Source organism: Panthera pardus, unplaced genomic scaffold, assembly GCF_024362965.1.
Source record: "Panthera pardus isolate Hobbes unplaced genomic scaffold, ASM2436296v1 HiC_scaffold_13, whole genome shotgun sequence".
Classification (NCBI taxonomy): domain Eukaryota; kingdom Metazoa; phylum Chordata; class Mammalia; order Carnivora; family Felidae; genus Panthera; species Panthera pardus.
Window position 1 is genome coordinate 22,695,535 of NW_026526688.1, and position 22,046 is coordinate 22,717,580.

Below are 22,046 nucleotides of genomic sequence, written 5' to 3' on the forward strand. Positions count from 1 at the left end.
AAACCAAGTTTATGAATAGAAACAATTATAGCCTCCTTGCCTACTGAGTAAATTTACTGAAAGGCTACCTATAGGAATTTGGACAATCTGAGAACCCTGACCTGTCAATTCCCTGAAGGCTGGGGTTTTTGTGTTTTGTTTTGCATCACTAAAAACTTGAAAGGTTGTGTTCTACATCACAACCTCAACAGAATACATTTCACACTGGGATCCCTTTTGATAGGATTGTTAGAGGAGATGTCTTCAACATACCAGGCTGTAAGTCAGTTGAATGTCTGGGCTGCGTCCACAGGGATCCAGTGAAAGGATTATGAAAAGGGATTGAGGGACCCTCCCCTGCATCCCCAGTAGGACCTGTGTGTGCTGTGTGTGCTCTCTGGGAGTAGCCGCTCGCACACACAGTGATCATAATCTCTACCCAACCAGGGTCTGTTTTAGATAGATTATGGCTAATCCTTTAATGTACCAAAACTCTAGCACTTTTCAGTCGTAGTTATTTTAAAAACGTAGTACCAATCTCTCTGCCTTAGAGCAGAAGGAATTATTTTCACCTGTACTGTGCACGGATGCCACACTTAGATAACTGAGGGTCGGCACTGTGAATGCCAGCCACTAAAGCATCACATAGCCACAGGATGCTTTTCACAGTTGTTGCACTGTTGATCCCGTTGCCCCTAAACTGAACAACATTTAGTAGTGTGTACCTCCCCCACGAGCTTTGGCGTCACTCGGTGATTATTAGCGTTGCTGTTATTATATTAAGATACGGAAACATTAGTATACATTTTCTCCTTTGTGTTCATTACTTCTGGAATGTGATCACTTCTGACGGCTGGAACACTTTTTTTTTTATCCCACTTACCTTCCGTGCTCCTTTTCACTCCAGTTATTTTCACTTAAGCTCTTTGTAACTCTTTTCCCTATCTTCCTGTTGATCTCTGTCTTTATCTCTGCCTTTATCTCTGGTTCTTTTTTTTTTTTTTTTTTTTTTATCTCTTTTGCTCCCGTTCCTGAGACTTTTTCTGAGCCACTTAACCTTGACTCTGGGGAAGTTTGGCAAGGAAAGAACTTCTCTGTTTTGCAATCTATACACTGAACACCCACACTGCCTTCTGTTACCTGGGGTTACCAACGCTTTGAACGTGTTTTTCAGATACGTTCAGAAATGTTTCACTTACAGATATTTTCATGGCTGTTTTGAACTTAAGTGCACACTTGCTTTGTGAAAGCAATGATAGAGACATTTCTGTGTATGAGTGTTTATGATCTGCAGACTTCCCTCCATGCACTCCCCCCGCCCCATAGAGAGTATGTATAACTCCATAATGTTTCTAAAAGAGAGAAAAAATCCTATACACAGACATCTATACAGTATGTTCTTCTTTTTCCTCATTTAAGTCAACATGTCAGTCATCTGCCCACGTCGGTCCATGTGGCTTTAGCTCTTTTTTCTCGATGACTGTGCATTGTTCCATTATATAGCTGTGCCACAGTGACTATAGTATTCTATCCCCTAGTCAGGAGCGCCTGATGATTTCTTGCTTGCCATGGTTTGGCTTTATTAAGCAATGCTACATTTAGCAGTCTCGTACATGATCTTGTGGAAATACTCTATAACAGACTATTTGCTAGAAGTAGAATCAGTAGTCCAAAGGTGGCTTGCAGTTTACAATGTGATGGTTTCTTGTAAATGGCTCCAAAAAGGTTGGACCAATTTATTCTGCATGAAATTGGCTGATTCCCCACATCTTCAGTTACTTCTGATAAATAAAACTTTATATGAAATTATGAAATATTAAATGAAATACATTTAATATTTTTTTAGGCATGATTTAAATATAAAAGGAATAATCACTGATTTCCTCTTTTGTACATTTGTCAGGACCAGTGCAACTCCCGGATCATATTTGGGCAGGGCCCTTTTAAGATCAGGCAGGTTGGGCAAGACACCCTCTGCTACCATCTCATTAAAAGGCCCCTCACCTCCGGACAAATCATCCGCACAACTGACTCCAAGATCCCTTTGTGGCTCCTTCAAATGACTCTGGTTCCTGTGTCGTACCCAGCTTCCACATGGCTTTCTCTCCGGGTCTTTTGTGCTGTTTGGACCTCTGTTCCTATGCTCAGACCTCTTCCCACTCCAGTAACCCACCATCACCACCATCTGCCGGCACCCTTAGCTGGGTCACCTCCCATGTACTGACTGGCAAGCTGCTCCTACCAGTTCTCAGAGCAAGACCAGGAGCCCTCTGCTCCCCACTCATCTGATGTCTTACTGAACCCAAGTTAACCCACTGGGTTCTAGGAGACATCTCATGGATATTGATTATATTTGGGTTCTTTACATTCAAAAACAATACTCTCAATAAGTGATAGGGATAACATAAAAGAAAATTCGTTCATTCATTCATTCACTCTGCACATGTTCATTGTGTGCCTCCTGGAGCCGAACATAATAACAGCTAATAAGATAACTATTGTCTCTGGCCCTCATAGAGCTAATAGTCCCTGAAAGCCTAGACATGGAAACAGGTGATTATACAATACAACAGAGCTATACTGGGGGAGGAACAGGGCTGTACAGGTGTTCAGAGGAGATCAAGATTATTAAATTCTTTAAAATATTAAAAAATACTGATTTTGATTCGCTTAGTTTACCTTCTAATCTGCTTACTCTACAATTATACCACCCTCCCCCCCACCCCCGTTTTCCCCCAAGTTTATAGTGAGGTAAAGTAGAGCTTGAACAGTTCATTCAACACATTTAGACCAAAACACAGAACTTACTTCCTTCAATTACCTGGCAATTTCAAGAAAATATTTTGATCGTGAAAAAATAATGCTGAAGTTTTCTATTGCAAAAAGCTCTTTTGTATTTTACGCTTTAAGTATCTAGTATAGATCCTGAAGATAAAGAAATATTTCCATAGAACTGGAAATATTTTATGTAGGTGAAGAAAGGGATAAAAAAGAGGGGAAAGAAAAGAAAAGGCAGACCGAAACAAGGAATAGGAAAAATATAGGCTATCATGTTGTTTTTGAAGTTCTTTCTGTTTATTAGCAGATGACGTTTTCACACCTCTCATTTTCTTCACGGTTTACAAATAGTCTCAGGCGTCCCAGTCTTGAATTTCTGGTAGAATTTGAGCGTGTCCGTGGGTCCCTCAGCCCTTCCATTCCCTCTCCTGGGAAAAGGGTTTCATGACACCTACCTCACAGGGTTGTTGTGAGGGTCACGTGAGATACTGTGTGTGTGAAGATGCCCTGTAAAATCATAAAGTGCTTTAAACACGCAAGGTCTGCTTCGCCGTGGTCTCTCTGAACCGGAATTGCTGTTCCGTGCCGGAATCACGCAGACATTTAAAACCGGTCCTGAGGATAGGAGCGAAAGCAAAATGAAAATGCAAGAAGCCAAGTAAATGTCACGGACAAAAAGAGAGAGATGCTAGAGAAGAAGATGAGATTTTACGCCAGACAGAGGAATGAAAGTGTGACCAGATCACAAATCACTGAGTTTGTCTGAGCCGAGCAGAAGAGCGTAAGTTGTAAATAAAAGAAGTGACTAAACGGAGCGTGTGCCAGAGGCCAGAAGCTGTCAACAGAGGTCCGAACAAAATGTCAGTCTAATAAAACAAGAGAGTCCAGGCTCTGAAGGACGAAGCGTGAGCCCAAGACTCTGCTGATGAGAAAGCTCCAAGAAGGGTTGAAACAAATTAGAGTTGTCAGTGGTCCTCTGGGTCTGCCCCTAATGACACCAGAGTCTCCAAGAATAAAAACAAAAAAGAGGAGGGGGAGGAATCAGCCAGTCTCGAGATGGTCCTTAGTATTAGAAGACTGGCCGTGTCGACTAGCCAGTTAATGCAAACACCTGGAGGGGAGTTGAAGCTCTTTGTCCAGGGTTGAATTAGGTGTCACTTCCTACCCCACTCTGTACTGCGGGCCAACTAGAACCTGGGAACCCGTCTTCCCTTGCCATCAGGCCGTGGTCCACACTGGCCACAGAATGACCCTGATCCCAGAGATCGTGGCAGATAATTGCAGGGCACTCCATTCACAGGTTGCTTTACAGCCCAAAGTGCAAGTAGATTCTGTCTGAAATACTGATCCAGACTTTGCAAATTAGGGGAGAAGGATTTCTCTTTTCTCCTTAGACAAAAATAGATCTGAATGCCCAGCTCAGATGCACAAATTATACCACCCTGAGTAATGTGCGGGGAAGAGACAGAAATCTGCCTCGAGCTCTCCTGCTTATCACAAGGATTCCTCTGTTCTGTTCTCGCCCGACGTGGAAGTGTGTTTCAGTCAAGCAAAAACAGTTCCTACTATACAATTAAACACTTTGTGTGAGGCTCTGTCCTAAACACACCGATGACTAATGTGTCATTGGTTAGTATTTTTTAATGTGCTTTATTCATGCCCAATGAGACTATAATTAGAATGTGAATTTACAGTGTCTTAAAACTCGTGCAAGGGTGTGAAATATCAGTTTGACTTCCAATTGATTTCTGCTGAGGACAGCACAATCACAAATGAATTTTGGTCTTTCTCAAAGCATTCAGCCAACCGAAGTAAAACCTTCTCCTCCAAACACTAAATAATGATAACAGTGAACATTTAGACAACACTGGGTGTGCACCAGGGGCTTTTGATGCATTATCTCATTTAATCCTCAGAAGAGCCTTTGAGGTAGGTACTTTGTTATTCCCATTTTGTAGATTGGAAACTGAAGCTCACTGCTGATAAATGGAAGGGCAGAAACTCAAAGCCAGGTGTATCAATCTCCAACGTCCCATGTTGTAACTATGACTGCATTCGACACCCCCACACTAGTTTTATCTTTGCTAAATATAAATGCCGCAAATGCATAGCGTGGAGGGTGTGGGGAAAAGAGGGAAAGAGATTTGTAATAAGCAACTTGGTTTTCCAGAATGGGCCTAATAATTTGAAGACACAAAGCAGGTGGAAATTCTTAGAGTATGACTTCCATTATTTCAAATTAAAAAAAAAAAAAAAAAAGCATTGCCAATTAATCTTGATTTGTGTATGTTTCTACCTTCACATACTATGTAGGCTCTTGCCTCCAGTTCTGCCCCACATCTATTATTCAGAACCATAGTCTCCCCGGAACATCTGCGAAGTTTACATTGTCGGTAATAAGAGTTATTTACTTATGGGCGTGAGGAGAAGGAACCACCTGTCAATACTCTGTTTTTATTTCAGTAACTGGCTCACTCTTAACATTTTTTCAGTAACTGGCTCACAGATATATTTTTGAATATAATCTGGCTGCTTTGATGTCCCTCTTCTGTTATTGTGTCTCTTTTTCCAAACTCAATTGTGTAGTTTTCTCGGCGGCAGCACCCGTTATGATTGAGCAGAATACGCCATCGGGAGCCACGTGGCTCCAGGTAACTTAGCTAAGCCTTCTTGTTCTTGACACTCTGTGGTTTTTAAAGCTTTATGCGAGTCCATGAGGTGTTGTCAAAACGTGTAACGTTCCGTTAACACAATGGGTGTGTTCCCGAATAGTGGAGATGACTAATACGTCGTGTAAGTTGAAATAAGAGATTTAAATCGGGGATGGATCCAGCGGTCAGCATTTACCCTGTTGAGTCTCTCTTCCGAGCTGACTCAACACAGCCCGACTCCTACCTGAGCCACTTAGAAGGAAAAAAAAAAAAAAAAAAAAACCAATCAGTACAGCTCCACCCAGGTCTCTCACACCAGCAAAATTTGAAATCCATCTAGTTACGAGCCTGAAAGTGGTGGGCTAGACCCAACACACCGGTTCCCATCATTCACAGCCTCAGAAGACCAGACGGCTTGCCTGCCCCGCTTCAGAGAACCGGGTGCTGGCTTCCCACTCTGCAGTCACTGTGGTCTCACGCCAACACGAGATCGTTCCCTTTGTTCCAATTAAAGCACCGTCCGACTTCGGGCTCACAACCATACTCGCCCCCTCTCGCCCTGGACTTCTCTGGAAATGCACCATCCTGCAGAGCGAATCTCAACACCAGATTCCCCAGAACCACACAGTTGCTGGCTTGCATGTGAAGTGCCCGAGAAATAGCTCCCATTATGGCTTAACCTACAGACTGGCCCCTTCCCGGGGGTGCTCTGTGTGATTTCCATTCCCTGCTTCCCTGAATTACTCGCATTCTGCCTGACCCACTCACTGCAAAATGGAACACCTGAATCCCAGAACTTTTCAGATGCTCATTACCGGGAACTATTTAAAGGAATCTTAATGTGAATGATTTAGCAAAATGAAAACCACCCTTCTTCCTAATGATGTTCTGTGTAATTCTGATTTTCCATTTCCTAGAAATGCTGAAAGGTAAATTGCTTCACCTGAACACAAATATTCAGTCTCTGTGCACAATATTTTTGCAAAAACTCCACATGGCTTATAGCATAATTCATTTATTCCCTACAAAATGATTATCTGTTCTATTCCAAAACAAGCTTTCATGCCAAACTCTCTCCTGTTGTAGTCTCCTGTTATATTCTGTTACCTTCTATTTCACTCGCACATAGAAATACTATGTCTATACCAAAAGAACATGTATTATATTAATCACAGAAAGTAGCCAAATGAGTAATTATTATTACTGTAGTAAAACATCTAGTAAGCCCTTAATAAATACTTTTGCAGGTTTAAAAAAAAAATTTAATGTTTGTTTATTTTTGAGAGAGAGAGAAACAGAGCACAAGTAGGAGAGGGGCAGAGAAAGAAGGAAACACACAATCTGAAGCAGGCTCCAGGCTCTGAGCTCTCATCACAGAGCCCGATGCAGGGTTCGACCCCATGAACCAGGAGATGATGACCTGAGCTGAAGTCGGCCACTTAACTGAGCCACCCAGGTGCCCCTTTGCCGTTTTCTTTCTTTCTTTTTTCTTTTTTTTTTAAATAGACTCTGCTAAGCCTTTAAATAAAGTTGGCATTTCAGTGGCACAGTGATTTTGTTAAAGGGAGGTTTTTACTGTGCTCAGATCATGACGTAACAGGGATGGCTGCTTCTAACTTATAAATTAGAGAAAAAGCTGTATTTTCAAATTTATACCCATTGAGGGACTCTGTTACTCATTTCATTTGCAGCTAAACACAAAACAGAGAGGAAAAGAGAGGGAGACGTGGATTAGTCTGATAGGGTTGTGAGAACAAAGTACGACAGACAGGGTGACTAAACCCAAATCTGTTCCCTCCTAGTTCTGGACCCTGGAAGTCCAAGATCTAAGTGCCCTCAGGACACTAGTCCTGTTGAATTAGGGCCCACCCGTATGGCCTCAATCAACCTGAACTATCTCCTTAGAGGCCCTATCTCTATATATAGTCACATGGGTATTAGGATGTCCACAGTTGTGTTTTGGGTGGATGTAATTCATCCTATAACAGGAAAGTATCGAGAATTGATGTCAGTGTCTGAAGTCTCACATCTAAATCTTCGCGGGGCAAAGCTGGAACTTTCAGAATGAGGAAGATCTGCTTCAGGTGTCTCTGCCCATCTTCCTGTCCCTCACTTCTCAAGGCCTACATTGTATAGTAAGTAAATGTGAGACCTTCTGCTGTTTTTGTAGTTATAAAATCAATTTCACTTTTATTTGTTTCTTGTCAATGTTTTGTTTTGACATTTCAGGGATGTTCTTTTACATTACGGTGTTTTCATGGAATAATAAAGATCGCCAGGCTAATTCAGTTTAAGTAGACTGTAACCAATGGTGATTAATTAGATCATGAGAAAAAGAATGACCTGGGAAGCTATTTCTTGAGAATTTTTATTCTCAAATAATCACCATTTATGCCTTTGTAAGAGTTTTTTAAGTAGAAAGTAGTGGAAACTTGCTTAATGGAGACACAGAACCTATTGATTCACATAATGGAGAATTCCAAGAGATGGTTTTGCTTCAGGCTTAGTGGGATCCAGGAGTTCAAACTAAGTCATTTAGATTCAGTATCTCTCTCCTTTTCTCTCTCTCTCTCTCTCTCTCTCTCTCTCATATCCATTCATAGTCTATTAGGCTCTTGCTGTGCTGCAGAATCTGCACATTTATCCATGTCTGAGAAAGAGTGCCACCTTTTTCCTTCAAAAGAACTCTTGTGGTCTCTTTTTGGAATCTGAGTTTTCCCTTGACTAAGTACTGTCGTCTGTAAAGGATCAATACCAAATGATGGGTTGGGCAGGATCACCCCTTCAGAATCTCAGAGTGCAGGGCTAAAGTTCCTGAAAAAGTGGATCAACTTAACTGCGCTGCTAACTAATACTTAATTATATTCTTGTTAAGTGCTTATTGGACAGCAATATTAGGTCATTTCTTCCATGATGCAAAAAAATTCTTTTATTGGTCTGACATTTGTTCTCAGGCTATGGTGAGCATCAGAATGATCTCTCAGGCTTTTATCCCATATGGATGGCTGGACTCAACATACAGAGATGTTTATTTCAGGAATTTGGGTTGTGGGCTGCTATGTGCGGTTTCCAGAAGCTTTCTTTGGAATGCTGAAGCACAGTGTAGTTGAAAATTTCTTTTATACATGATACTTTTGTCGTATCATCACCGATTCCCAATTAGGCCAGAAATCTGAATTTTTAAGAAATAATAATATTCATAACAATACCTATAACAGAAAGAGTGAGTCTTCTGGGCCAGGTGTTCTACAGAGCCCTATGTATATACCTACTTCACTTAATCCTCTCAAGAAACCTATCTGTCTGCTGTTTTTCCCATGAGGATTTAGAACAGGTCATTAACCTGTGCAAAATCACACAGCTAGCATATATGAGGCCGAGTGTGAATCCCGGTTTATCTCATTTTAAATCCTATCACATTAGAGTCTCTTTAGTCTCTTTTGCAAACCTCTTCAAAGTACATTCATGGACTAAACCAGTTCTCACGAAAGTCCTAGAAGGCAATTCCACAAGATGTCATAACAAATGAAGAAGTTAAATACAATGAAAGCAGGCAAAACAATTTGTCCAAAGTCATAAAGGAAGTTTGCAGCCTGACTTCCCATCTAAACAAGCTTCCTGTTTTATGATACAGATCCTCACCGCCCACCCCCCCCCCCCCCAGCCCCCTCTGGTAAATAAGCACTAGGACCCTCTCATGTGAAATAAAGCATTTAGTACCCTAACCTAAGGACCCACATTTTGCATTATTTTCTGCTTTTCTTTCTGTTATTATCCAAACAAAATTTGCTATCCTGTGCTTTTTTTCTTGTTTCTAAGAGTATCTACTTTGATTACACAAAAACAGCCAAAGTTTAAGCTAAGCAAATGGAAGCAATGAGTCCTGGAGGAGAGAGAAACAGCTTTTATCGTTGGATATTTGAGACGTCAAGTGATGTGTCCTCAAATATTGTGGACACAGCCTTCGGACACAAATCATGGCTTCTCCTATCAAATGCAGACTGTCTATGCTATTTTCTACCGGTCCCGGCAAGTCAGTCGTGATGGCCCCCTGGAGCTCTGAAAAGTTATGAGCCTAAACAAAATATAGCACACAATGACAAAGAGAATGTATATTGGCTTTTAATTTACCTCCTGATCCAATTCAAGGGGCAAACACTCAGTTATTTTAGAAAATAATTTTCTTTTCATAAAAAGTCAAAGAATCTGTCCTGGGTTGTCAGCCTTGCCAATAACTGGACAGATAAATCTTCCTTGGGCCAAAGTTAAGACATTTTTCTCCACGAAATCCACAACTCAAAATCCCCACAGTCTATGATTTCATAGTTTCCTAGAATAACTTTCAGAATGAAATAAAATGAATAATTCTATCACTACCTTTTGTATAGTACTTTACTATTTAAAATACATTTTTTCCACATAATGTCATATTCGACACCTCAAATGTAGGAGGTACGTGTTAATATATTTATAAATAGTCAAGGCTCAAATAGGCTAAATCACTTATCAATGTCTTAACAGATTATAAAGAGGGACACAAGGACATTTATGAGGTCTGACTGATGTCTACATTTTCAGAAATCAGAAAGAATGATAATGTAATTAATGCTATTTTGTGGTGTGAGTTTTCTAAATTAGCTCCATTCAGTATCTTAATGGTTTTAAGTGAAGAGCAAATTGTAAATAGTCTAAAAATAGGCAAGTAAAATGCACCTTTATAAATTTTTTGCAGTTCTCCTCAGCAACTCTAGAAACTAAGACTCACGTAGAAATGAGACATTAAATAATAACAAAATTGGTCTAAAATGATAATCAATACCCTAATATATGGATACGGTCCCTTGAAGAAAACAATATGGTCTTTGAAACACAGACACGTCTGTTTAACTGACAATTTGGAAATCCAGTAGTAGAAGCAACATTAGCGCCCAGGATACTCACAGACAACTTACACTCCCAACCACACTTGCTTTTCTTGTCTTACTCAACCTTTGTGTTTTGTTTGTCCCCCCCCCCCCCCGCAACATAAACTTATTCTTAACCATCATATCCTTGTGGGGATCTGCACAACAAGAGAGGTATTCTTTTTAAACACAAAGTTCTTCCATCTTAAAAATTTACCACTTCTTCCAGCAAGATTCTTTTAAAGCTATCTCCGATGAGAAAGCTCAAAAACTGACAAATGAAATATAGGCAAGAATAGCCTTCTGCTACTTTTTAATTTGCACACACTGAAGTAATTCACTCCCATCCATAATTAAGTTAGATTTACTCAGTGCTGTGTGAGTTTGGTATCGTGGATTTTGAAGCAACAGATTCTCAGTCTTTAGTTATTCAGCAGTTGAACTATGAGTGTTCAGTATAATCACGGTGGAGTTTGCTAACTAATTTCCAGTGAATTTCCAATGTCGCCAAAATATCTACTACCTGCCTATTCTGCAGTCCTCAGATCTTGGGCCTTTAGTTTGTTCTTCAATGTTAAAATAAAACTGAACACCAACCTCATGTTCTAAGGCAATTTGAGTGCCTCCTATCTGAAATAGTCTGATGAAAATACAGAAAAAATTACCTTCCATCATGTATCTTCCCTGCTACCTCTGTAATACTGGGTTTAAGAATGTGAAAATTCACATCCGCATGAACCCGCAGAATATGACCTTACTTGGAAGTCGCATCTTTGCAAGTGGAATTAAGCTAAGATGAGGCCATATTGGATCCAGGTGGTCCCTAACTCAAATGGCATCTTTATGAGAGGGACACACAGACCCAGGAAGAAAACAGAGGCAGAGATTGGAGTGACACAGTTACAAGCCAAGGAACATTAATAACTGCCAGGAGCCACTAGAAGCTAGGAAAATGTGAGGAAGTATTTCTCCGAAGAGCCTTCAGAAGGAGTATGACCCTGTGGACATCTTGATTTCAGACTTCTGGATTCCAAACCTGTGAGGGAATAAATTTCTTGTTTTAAGCCACACGATGGGGATCATTCGTTGTGGTTGGTTTAGGGAACAACCTACATACCTTTCTTTCTCTCCACACTGCTCATTCCACAATGAGCACTACATCTCTGCCTTCATTTGAGGAAGAAGCCTAGTGCTGCCTGGGGATCTGAGAGGATTTTACTGAAGGTTTAGTTATAATAGGAAAATGCAAGCAGAACAGTCTACAAGGTAAAGGTGAACCTCAGATTTCATTGTCTTGAAATTCCCAGCCAGTGTAGACACTACATTTTCCTCCCTGGCCGCTCTCAATCTCCGCTGTCATCAGACTACACTGCACGCCTCTTCTCCACTAAGACCCTCTCCATCTACTTTGTGCTCTGCTCTGTCTCGGATTTCCAAAATGTTTGTCTCCTTCAACTTCCAGAGTAAGATTCAAAATCTGTTACGGTAATTTTCCAGAGAGGTTTAACTCTGTTTCTCCAGACATCTGATATCAAGGTTGTGCGGTTCATAGCTGACTACCTCATGAAGCTAATTATCATAAAGAAGACATCACTTTCCTTTCTAGAGGAATTTGGCCACATGGTGAGGACTTCCAGATCAAACTGCAATCAGATTTTTTTTTTAATTTACTAAATTTGGAAATAAATATAATAATTACCATTGTAATAAATTTAACCCTGAATTCTAATTCTAATAAATGATATGAATAAAGAAAACGTGACCATGAGATAAATGATACGGTAATAGTTGAGATAACTATACTCCTCAAGAATTGTTTTTAACCTCTGTTCTTGACTTCTACGCAAGTAGCGGTGAGGGACACATGCAAAGAAGCCCCCATAGTTCACGTCCTTCCTGATCTCTCTTTTCAAATTAGAATTTTCCCTATCTAATAGAGCCTAGTAGAGTTAGAATCCCTTTTTTTCAAACTCTTAAGACTGGCACTGAAGCACTTTTGTAACTTATTTAGGGCTCATGTGTGGCTCCATCAACAGAGCTGTAGATGTGTTCTCTTCTTTAAATAAAATATATTTTATTTAAATATATAAATATTTATATTTATACTTTTTTTAAGGGAAAAAAGATGAACATTTATAACAAACAGCTACCCAGTAGTCATGTACACATCACCTGGATTTTGGAGAATTTGACGTTTTACCATACCGACTACAGGTATTTGTTTTTTACGAAACAGAATGTTAACTAATACAGTTGAGACCCCATTTATGCCAGCGTCCCTAGCTTTTCCAGGGTGAACCTTTATCTTGGAATATATATGTCTCTTTCCATTTCTGGTTTTATACATTTGCTACATATGTATTATGCACAAACAGCAGACAATATTGTGTGTGTTCCTTCCATGAATGCCCTTATATCTCGCTCATACTGAGCTTGTTCTTTCCTCTCAATTTTGTGAATTTCAGCCTTGAGTCATTGACCCTTTACAACAGCAAGGACATTAGTGACTCTCCAGCCACCACTTCTTTTATGAATCTGAGTTTTTAAAATAATGCAATTCCAGAAAATAAGAAAAAGATTATATATTCAATTTCTTGCCCCATATACAAAATTACTGTAATTTCCTTGGGTACTTCTGGTCTTTTTGTATAATACTTGTATTATCATCTTTGTTTTTCCATTTCTACATGATCTTTTGATGTTATGCTTAATGCCCCCAAAACTCTTCATTTAATGTATATATAATAATCAACTCTTTTTTCTATTCTAAGATATTTATTATAGTTATGTTTTATTTCCTCCTTTCAAAATTAGCCCACAATAAACAAAACAAAAATAACCTCCAAAGTTGTTAACTTTTATTATGTTTTGAATTATTTCTTCACATTACATTATAAAACTTTTTGTAAATTATCTGCTCTATGACATATTTTTCTTTTGAAAAATTTTTCTTATGATCATAGAAATATGAGTGAGCTATTAGTATAATAAATATTTTATATATTGGTTTTATTTTATATACAGACTTTTAAGAATATATAGAAATTATCAGTACTATACCCTTCCCTTCAAAACTGGGAAATAAGAATAGTCAGATTGCCTGTAGGAAGTTAAACGAAAATGAATCAGAGCAGAGATATGCCAAATCACCTAACCTGATGGAATGTATTAACATATGTAAAGAAAAATGTATTAACCAAACAGTGTTGGCCAGTCCCAGAGGCAAAATCTCATTGCTGTGTCTCATTGTAAATTAATAAATTAATTAAAGTAATAATTCACTGATTGCAATTTGACTTCCTGTGCAGATTGCCCACGGGGAGAAAATGGCCTTGTCAAGTAGATACAAATATTCCAGTTTTTGAGGCAATTACATTTCTTGCTGTAAATTGAATTGACATTTAGTCCCAAGATTCTGTTTAACGTTAGTCTGCCACTAAGAAATAAATCCTCTGAACCTACAAAACTGGGTTTTAGGATATATAAAGGCTTCTGATCATCCCTCCCACCTTGGGGGGCTCTCAGTAAATAGCCACATCCTTTCTTCCCAGAATGGGACTCGTTTATCTCAGGTAAACCAGCATCTTCCCTTACTGCTTCTACACGTAGGAATTATAGTCCCTCCAGACACCTGTGAAATATTGAATTCTATGTCTTCTATTGTTTGATATTTTCAGCATTTACTAACTCCATCCACTCAGGAATGCACTTTGCACATCAGGAAGAGCTCACGGTGATTCATTCACTCACTCATACCATAACTCTTCATCAAGTGCCTCCTAAGTGAAATCCTGTGCTCTGCCAGGTGCTGAAATGTTAGCGGTAAGGATCTCAGTTTAATGGAGAAAACAAACTGGTTTAGAGTGCTTTGGTGGGTCATTAGTGCTGCTGAAGCTTCAAGACGGAAACCTATCCAAACCCTGGGACTGGAGGCGGCACGGGGAGAGCTGGATGGTGTGTGTGTGGGAGAAAGGGTGTAGGGGGTTGAGGGAGCATTTCCAACAGCGATCAAAGCTCCAGAAATAAGGGAGAGCAAGGCTTATTTGGGAAATGTGACCAGTTATGTAACAGAAGTAAAAAGCAAGAAGTGCATGGATGGAGTGGTTCTCAGCGAAGCTGGAAAGGAAAGCAGAGATGAGCCATGACCTTATTTGTTCCAGGACCACTTAGCAAAAGTATCCCTACCGAAATCCTCTGGCATTCTAGTCCATGGATTGTGTTTTCAACTACACCAGGGATTGGCAAGCTTTTTCTGCAGAGGGTGAGATAGTAGATATTTTTGGCTTGCTGAAAAACTTGGTCTTAGGGTAGTTAAACGCTTTCATAAGGTCATAGAAGCCATGTGAGAGGCGGAACTAAAATCCAGATTATCTGATTCTTGGGTTTTTCACTTCAGCTATACTCTACAGTGACAGATATGAAAAAGAAAGAAAACACATCTAAATATATAGTATAATTAATATTACATAACTATATCAAGATTTTTTTAAATATCTATTATGAGCTGGACTTACTGTCTTTGCTCAAAACTCACCTTCAATAAGGAAATAGCTCCCCTACTCTTTCTTACTTGACAAATGCATTAACACTGTCTACATGCCAACAAAGCTGGCCACACCACCGACCAAATCTGTCACCACCTTGGTCTTCGACTTCCAGGCTCCAGAACTGTGAAAAATACCACGTTGATTGTTTAAGCCACCCAGTCTATGGTGTTGTGTTATAGAGCCTGAACAGGCTAAGACGATACTAATGTTTGAGAAATACTACCCCAGGATACACAAGGCTTCTTAATGACATTTTGGGAGGGGTAAGTGGTAAAGAATACACAGCCATAACACTTTCCTACGCCTATTTGGGTAAGAAGAACATCAAGCTCATGTAATCAGCTGTTTGAATATGATGTGTTTTGTCACAGCATCATGATAAATATATTATGTGTGGGTATATTTGACTTCTGGAAAGACAAAACCTTTGGGGGTGGTACTTGTTAATACTACATGACTCTAATATTTTAAAACATTAAACAATCCACGCCTGGATTATTATTGCCCATTTTCTTAAGCAATTATAATGAATGACTGGGTCACATGGGTATTTTACTTGGTAATTGAAAGTGTGAATACTGTAACAACAAATTATTTTGCCTTTAAGAATGTTTTAAACTCATGTTTATTAAGTGAGGAATGGCTTATGCACTTGGGCCTGATTACATTAATTCAGTATTTAGCACTGAATTCTATTTTGGAAGAATCAAGAAAATAGTTATAATTATAAATACCACATATTAACATGTTAGCTTTTTATGTTTTTGAGTGGCTCAGTCAGTTTTGTTATAGAATGTTATAGAAAATTGTTGGTATTCTTTACTGGATTATGGTTTCAATAAAATTTAGAAAAAAAATGTTGCTGAGTATTTCTTCAATTAATTGAGCTTTGTAAACCCATTCCCTAACACTCCATTTTCGTATGACAGGGATATATTTGGTGATAGTCACATCTTGCTTTTTTCACTATAGTGTTTCTCAAACTTACATTAAAAAGATACATTTAAATAGAACTGTACTTATTCGTTGGCTTTTATAATTATTAGAGAATATTGTTATTTTTATTTAGCCATGAACTAAATTTTAAAAGTATTTTCTGTCTCTGCCTTTCATTCTATTCTTCAGCCAAATGATTTATAAATGAAAACTTACTAGAATAATAAAGGTTCTTTAAAGAAATTTTGATTCTCTGGGGGCACCTGGGTGGCTTAGACGGTTAAGCGTCCAACTTCGGCTCAGGTCATGATCTCGCGGTCCATGAGTTCGGGCATTATGTTGGGCTCTGTGCTGACAGCTCAGAGCCTGGAGCCTGTTTCGGATTCCGTGTCTCCCTCTCTCTCTGCCCCTCCCCTGCTCACGCTCCGTCTCTCTGTCTCTGAAAAATGAATAAGCCTTAAAAAAATAATAATAAAAATTAAAAAAGAAATAAAAAAAGAAATTTTTATTCTCCAAGTGACTTGTTTTTATAATATTTACATACTTTTATTTATCTGTCCCTAAGTTCATTATATATATATATATATATACACTATATATACACATATATATAGTGTATATATATATATATGTATATATATGTTGTTTTCTTTAAAAATAGGAGGCACGGGGCACCTCAGTGGCTCAGTCTGTTAAGTGTCTGACTTTTGATTTTGGTTCGGATCATGATCTCATCGCTGAGACAGAGCCTTGTGTCTTTGGATTCTGCCCTGGGTGTTCTCTCTCTCGTGCTCTCTCTCTCTCTCCCAAAACACAAAACAAAACAAAAAAACCAAAAGAGTCATTTAATAGTCATTTAAACGTGCACATGATCAAAATTTTATAAAGGTTTATCATATATAGCAATTTGATTAATTTTGCGAACAAAATTTTTATAGTTAAACACATAGTATATTTCTTCACAAAGTTTATTGCCTTAGTAATTTCTCAAAATATCCAAAATAATAAATATTGTCACTATAGTTATCTTGATTCTCTTGTAAAAGATAGGATGTTTGGTCATCTATTTTTATGTTTATAATTTATAAAATATCTTCCACTTCCTACATCATCGAAAGTCACTGGATTATGTGTTCCCGTTTGTGTGTTAATGTGGCAAGAAAATAACCAATTTGTTATTATTTTTACTAAGTAGTATGAAAAGTCTTTAGCATATTAATAAACTTTTAGATGTTGAATTTTAAAGTCTTTGGGGCATAATATTTGAAGTGTTCTCATATATGTAACTTATATAAATTGTATATGTCACTCATAGAAGTGTTGAGACCGAAGAAATTCGACTTCAGTTTTGACTAATGCAATATCTGCAATTAAACTCTTTACCAACAGGTGGTGCTAGAAAGTTTAATATTTGTTTCAGTAGTCCTACTTCTTGGGGGAAAAATGTGGCAATTTTTTAAGCACTATAAAACAATAGTTATATATAATTAACCCCTGCTTGCTTTTGTTCCAGCTCCACCTAAGACCGTACGATTGGTTGGTGGTAGCGGTCCTCATGAGGGCAGAGTGGAGATTTTCCACAGTGGCCACTGGGGCACAGTCTGTGATGACCACTGGGAGCTACGAGGTGGACAGGTCGTCTGTAGAAGTTTGGGTTACCAAGGTGTTCAAGCTGTGCATAAGGGAGCTTACTTTGGACAAGGTAATTAAAAGATATATTTCATATATATATATATATATATGTATATATATATGTATAGTTTTTTATATATGTATATATAGTTTTATATATAGTATATATATAAATATATATATGATATATATATATATATACTATAGTATATAGTATACTATATACTATAGTATATAGTATACAGTATATAGTGTATATATATATATATAGTATATATAGTTTTTTTTAATGAAATGTTGGCCCCTCTCTAATACATAGAATATAGTAGCAGCAGGAACATATAAAATAGGAAGAGATATCCTATGTAGGAGTTTTTTTCAAAATCCCTTCCTAGAAAGTAGAAATGAAAAGAAATAGATCTTAAAAATAAATGGCATACGCTCTCAGGCGATCTTTAGTGTTTAAACGGTGTTTAGACTCATTTGGTTCAGTAGACAACACCAGAGGAAAATAGTGATTGGTGCAGTAGAAGAGGAGAACTAGGGACAAGTGAACCATAGGCCGTCCTGGGAAGCTCAGTTTATGGATCCGGGTCTTGGGGGCATAGGAGCATTTCCCTGTGCTTGCTCACATTCTCTCCTCTGCGGAACTGGAGAGCCGGGCACCGGCTTGTGCATTTTCCTCGCAGTCATGTTCCACAGCAGTGAGATCTATCCTTGGTCCCTGATGGAGCACCTGTATTCTAAAAGGACAGTGAGGAGCCATGAAAGAGAAAGAAGCGATTACATAGGCTCTCCCTACCTGCTCCTTATGATTTCTCTAAATCCTTTAAGAAACGTGATGAGAAATAAGGGAAGAGGTAGGTTACTTTCCCCTCTATTTGAGGTTCGTAAAACACTGAGTAATTCTGTTGCTGCATGCATATTTGTGTATTTTTACCCAGCTGACTCCATAACCTGCTCTATGAATGTATTAAAGAGCTAGGAAGAGAGGCACCTGGGTGGCTCAGTTGGCCTAGCGTCCAACTTCGGCTCAGGTCATGATCTCGCAGTTCTTGAGTTTGAGCCCCATGTCAGGCTCTGTGCTGACAGCTCAGAGCTTGGAGCCTGCTTCAGATTCTTTGTCCCTCCCCTCACCACCCCCCCCCTCAAAAATCAATAAACGTTAAAAAAGAATTTTTTTTTAAGAGCTAGGAAGAAAATTTGCAGGGGCCAAAAGTATTTGAATGTATACATCTTAACATTTTTACTGTCTCATTTATTTTTCCTAAATGGGTACCTTACAACAGGTTTTATGTATAGTTAAACATATGAGCGTTTCAATTCTAAATGATAAAGAGATTAGAAAAAAGTAACCATATAAATTAGACTTTTAAAGTCACTATTTTTTTCCTTATTTACTGTACAAATCTGACAAATACATAATTAGTTTCTCTGAAATTGATGTTGACCAAAAAAATTGGCCTTCTTGATTTTATTAAGTGTTATTTTAGATATGGGCAAGAAGAATTTTCATGCAAAGTTATAAACATAAGATTATCTGGTAATGCTGCTATTTTGTCTATAGCAATAAAATAAGGGAGTATGTCAAGATAAATAAACTTTAAAAGAAGAGATAAATTGGGGCGCCTGGGTGGCTGAGAGCCTGCCTGGGATTCTCTGTCTCCCTGTCTCTTTCTGTCTCTCTGTCTCTCAAAAATAAATAAGCATTTAAAAAGAGAGAGAAATTTAAGCAGAGATCCAGGTTCCAAAGTCTTCAGGGGTCAGAAAAATCATTTAGTCTCATATGAAGAGGTGAGATAAGACAAAAGAGTGTGGTGATGGCGAGAATTTCTGTACCTAGGCTCAGCCCCTGGCCCCAGTTTTTAATTTGTGTCTTACAGCTTTGAACAAAAGAAACAAAGGAAATAGAAAAGATCCATAATTTTCTACAACCATACATCTTTGGAATTTCCATATGTTCCATCTCTACTAAGTTTTCAGAACTTTCTCCCCAGGTTGGAAAGTATGGGACTAAAATCATTCTTGCACCTCTAAAATGTACCTCCTAAAGCAAAACGTTTTAAATATCAATAAGCCAGATAATTGTTTTTTCTAGAGAAGAAAACAAAATTTAAAAATCCCCAACTCTTGGTCACTGGAGAGTCAAATGAATCAGTCAGTCATTTAGCAAGGCTGAGCTACCAACCTTGGTTTCAACAACGTATGAGGAGAGAATTTATTTCTGTGGAAACTAAGACCAATAGCATGAAAGCCCATTTATTTCAAATATTTAATCATATAAAATATTTCAGATGACTGTTAGCATCTATGAAGTGAACAACCACAGTGCTTAATGGATGAAATACAATTTTCATCAATGGTGACTTCTTCACCTGGTAGATGGATAAAATTATTCAGTTGTAAGAATAACAACATGTAGATTATTTGAATTATTAGGATGTGCCTTTGTTGACCAAGTGAAATACAGTTTGCCATTTTTCAGATAATTTAAACATGGGCTAGCTGAATAACTGAATCCAAAAAGAGAAAACTATCCTAAAATGGGGGAAAACTCACCTTTCCTCAAGATGAGTGATTTTATAGCTTACATTATACAGAGCGACATTTAACTTTGTGTCTTTAAGAAACAAGTCTCACGCACCCAGGTGACTCAGTTTGTTTAGCGTCTAACATGGGCTCAGGTCATAATCTCAAGGTTCGTGAGTTCAAGCCCACCTCAGGCACGCAGCTCTCAGCGGAGAACCCACTTCAGATCCTTTATCCCCCTCTCTCTGCCCCTCCCCTACTTGTGCTCTCTCAAAAATAATAAAACATGGGAAGGGAAGGGAAGGGAAGGGAAGGGAAGGGAAGGGAAGGGAAGGGAAGGGAAAAGCCCCACACCCCGTGGGACGCCTGGGTGGCTCAGTCAGTTGAGTGTCCAACTCTTGATTTCGGCTCAGGTCATGATCCCAGGGTCAGACTTTGCACTGAGCATGGAGGCTGTTTAAGATTCTCTGTGTCCCTCTCTCTCCCTCTGCCCTTCTCCCCTGCTCATATGCGCTCTCTCTCTCTCAAATAAAAATTACAAAATCTATGATTAAAAAAAGGAAACAAACCCTGTAGGTGCAGTTTATTAATCTCTTATACCTTGAAGTAAACCTTTCATCTATTATAAAGGGTAAACCAAATTCAGAGCAACAGCAGTAGCATATGTACTGTAATTCGCGGAAAACGAGTAACGTTTGGCAGAATATGATCTGTGGAAGGAAAGCAAACAAGATGTTGTTCCCCAGCTTCATTTCCTCACTGAATATGAAGCCTTGCCCTACACTTAAAAGCTTTTTTCTCTTGTTGTGCAAGTTTGTATTTAAATTTTAGTTTGTTGACACATAGTGTAATATTGATTTCAGGGGTAGAATTTAGTTGACTCGTCACTTACATGTAACACCCAGTACTCATCACAGTAAGTGCCCTCCTTAATGCCCATCACCCATTTAGCCCATCCCTTCGATGCAACACTTGCCAGCAACCCTCAGTTTTTTCTCTGTATTTAAGAGTCTCTGATGGTTTGCCTCCCTCTTTTTATTTTATTTTTCCTTCCCTTCCCCTATGTTCATCATCGTGTTTCTTAAGTTCGACATGAGTGAAATCATGTGATACTTGTCTTTCTCTGAATTATTTTGCTTAGCACAGTACATTCTAGTTCCATCCACGTTGTTGCACATAGCAAGATTTCATTCTTTTGATGGCTGAGTAATATTCCATTATACACACACACACACACACACACACATATGTATATACATATATATACACACAAACTATATATACACACACATACACATGTATATATACATATCTAAATATATATACACAAACCACATCTTCTTTATCCATTTGTCAGTTGATGGACATTTGGACTCTTTCCATAATATGGCTGTTGTTGTTAATGCTGCTATAAATATCACGATGTACAAAGCTGTTTTCCATTGAGTGTTTACTTTGAGTTTACCAAACATAGGTGGTAAACACAAAGTTAGAGATGTCTTAAGCTTGCATTAACATTAAGGCCTACTCTCACAAGTAAAGTATTCTTGTCCCCATAGCCCTTCTTCCTGCTTGTATCTTCAGGGATTAAGAAAAGACAGAAATAAGTATTCTGAAATCCTGGCAAGAATATGTTTTCCATTTAAATAAGTAATAAAACAATAGAATTTAGTCTAATGTGAAATGCATCATTGGGCTGTATGGAGACAGTTCTCTCATATTTTGTTTGGATAACTGACTACTTCTCGAAGATGAGGGTCCGTTTTTAGTGAGGCTGTGTTTTCACGGTAGTTGGTGATTCTATACATGATACTAGAGTGTTGTTATAATGAAACAACCAGGCATGTCTGAATTTTGTTTTCCTTTAACATTCTTAATTGCCTACTGAAGTGAATTGGAAAGACTAAGAATTTTATAACTGAGGAGATATGAGATGAAACCTTAACTCTGCTACTTCTGTCTCAGATTGTATTTTTTCCCCCAATAAAATGAGAATCATAGCACCAACCCCATCAGATTTATTCTGAATCTTAAATGAGTTGGCATACAGAAAGTACTCAACACAAAGCCTGGCTCATAGCATCGCTCAA

General features: G+C 38.4%; 1 protein-coding gene across 2 annotated transcripts in view; it reads left to right on the plus strand.

The window, feature by feature from the left end:
• MSR1 (macrophage scavenger receptor 1) overlaps positions 1-22,046 on the plus strand; it is an 81,243-nt gene that overhangs the window by 50,901 nt on the left and 8,296 nt on the right. The window contains exon 9 of one of the 2 annotated variants that reach the window (XM_019466754.2): positions 17,309-17,497. In XM_019466754.2, coding sequence (XP_019322299.2) covers positions 17,309-17,497 — 189 coding nt within the window. Of the gene's footprint in view, positions 1-1,882; positions 3,293-17,308; positions 17,498-22,046 lie in introns of those variants that run through there. The other variant, XM_019466755.2, reaches the window with a different exon arrangement.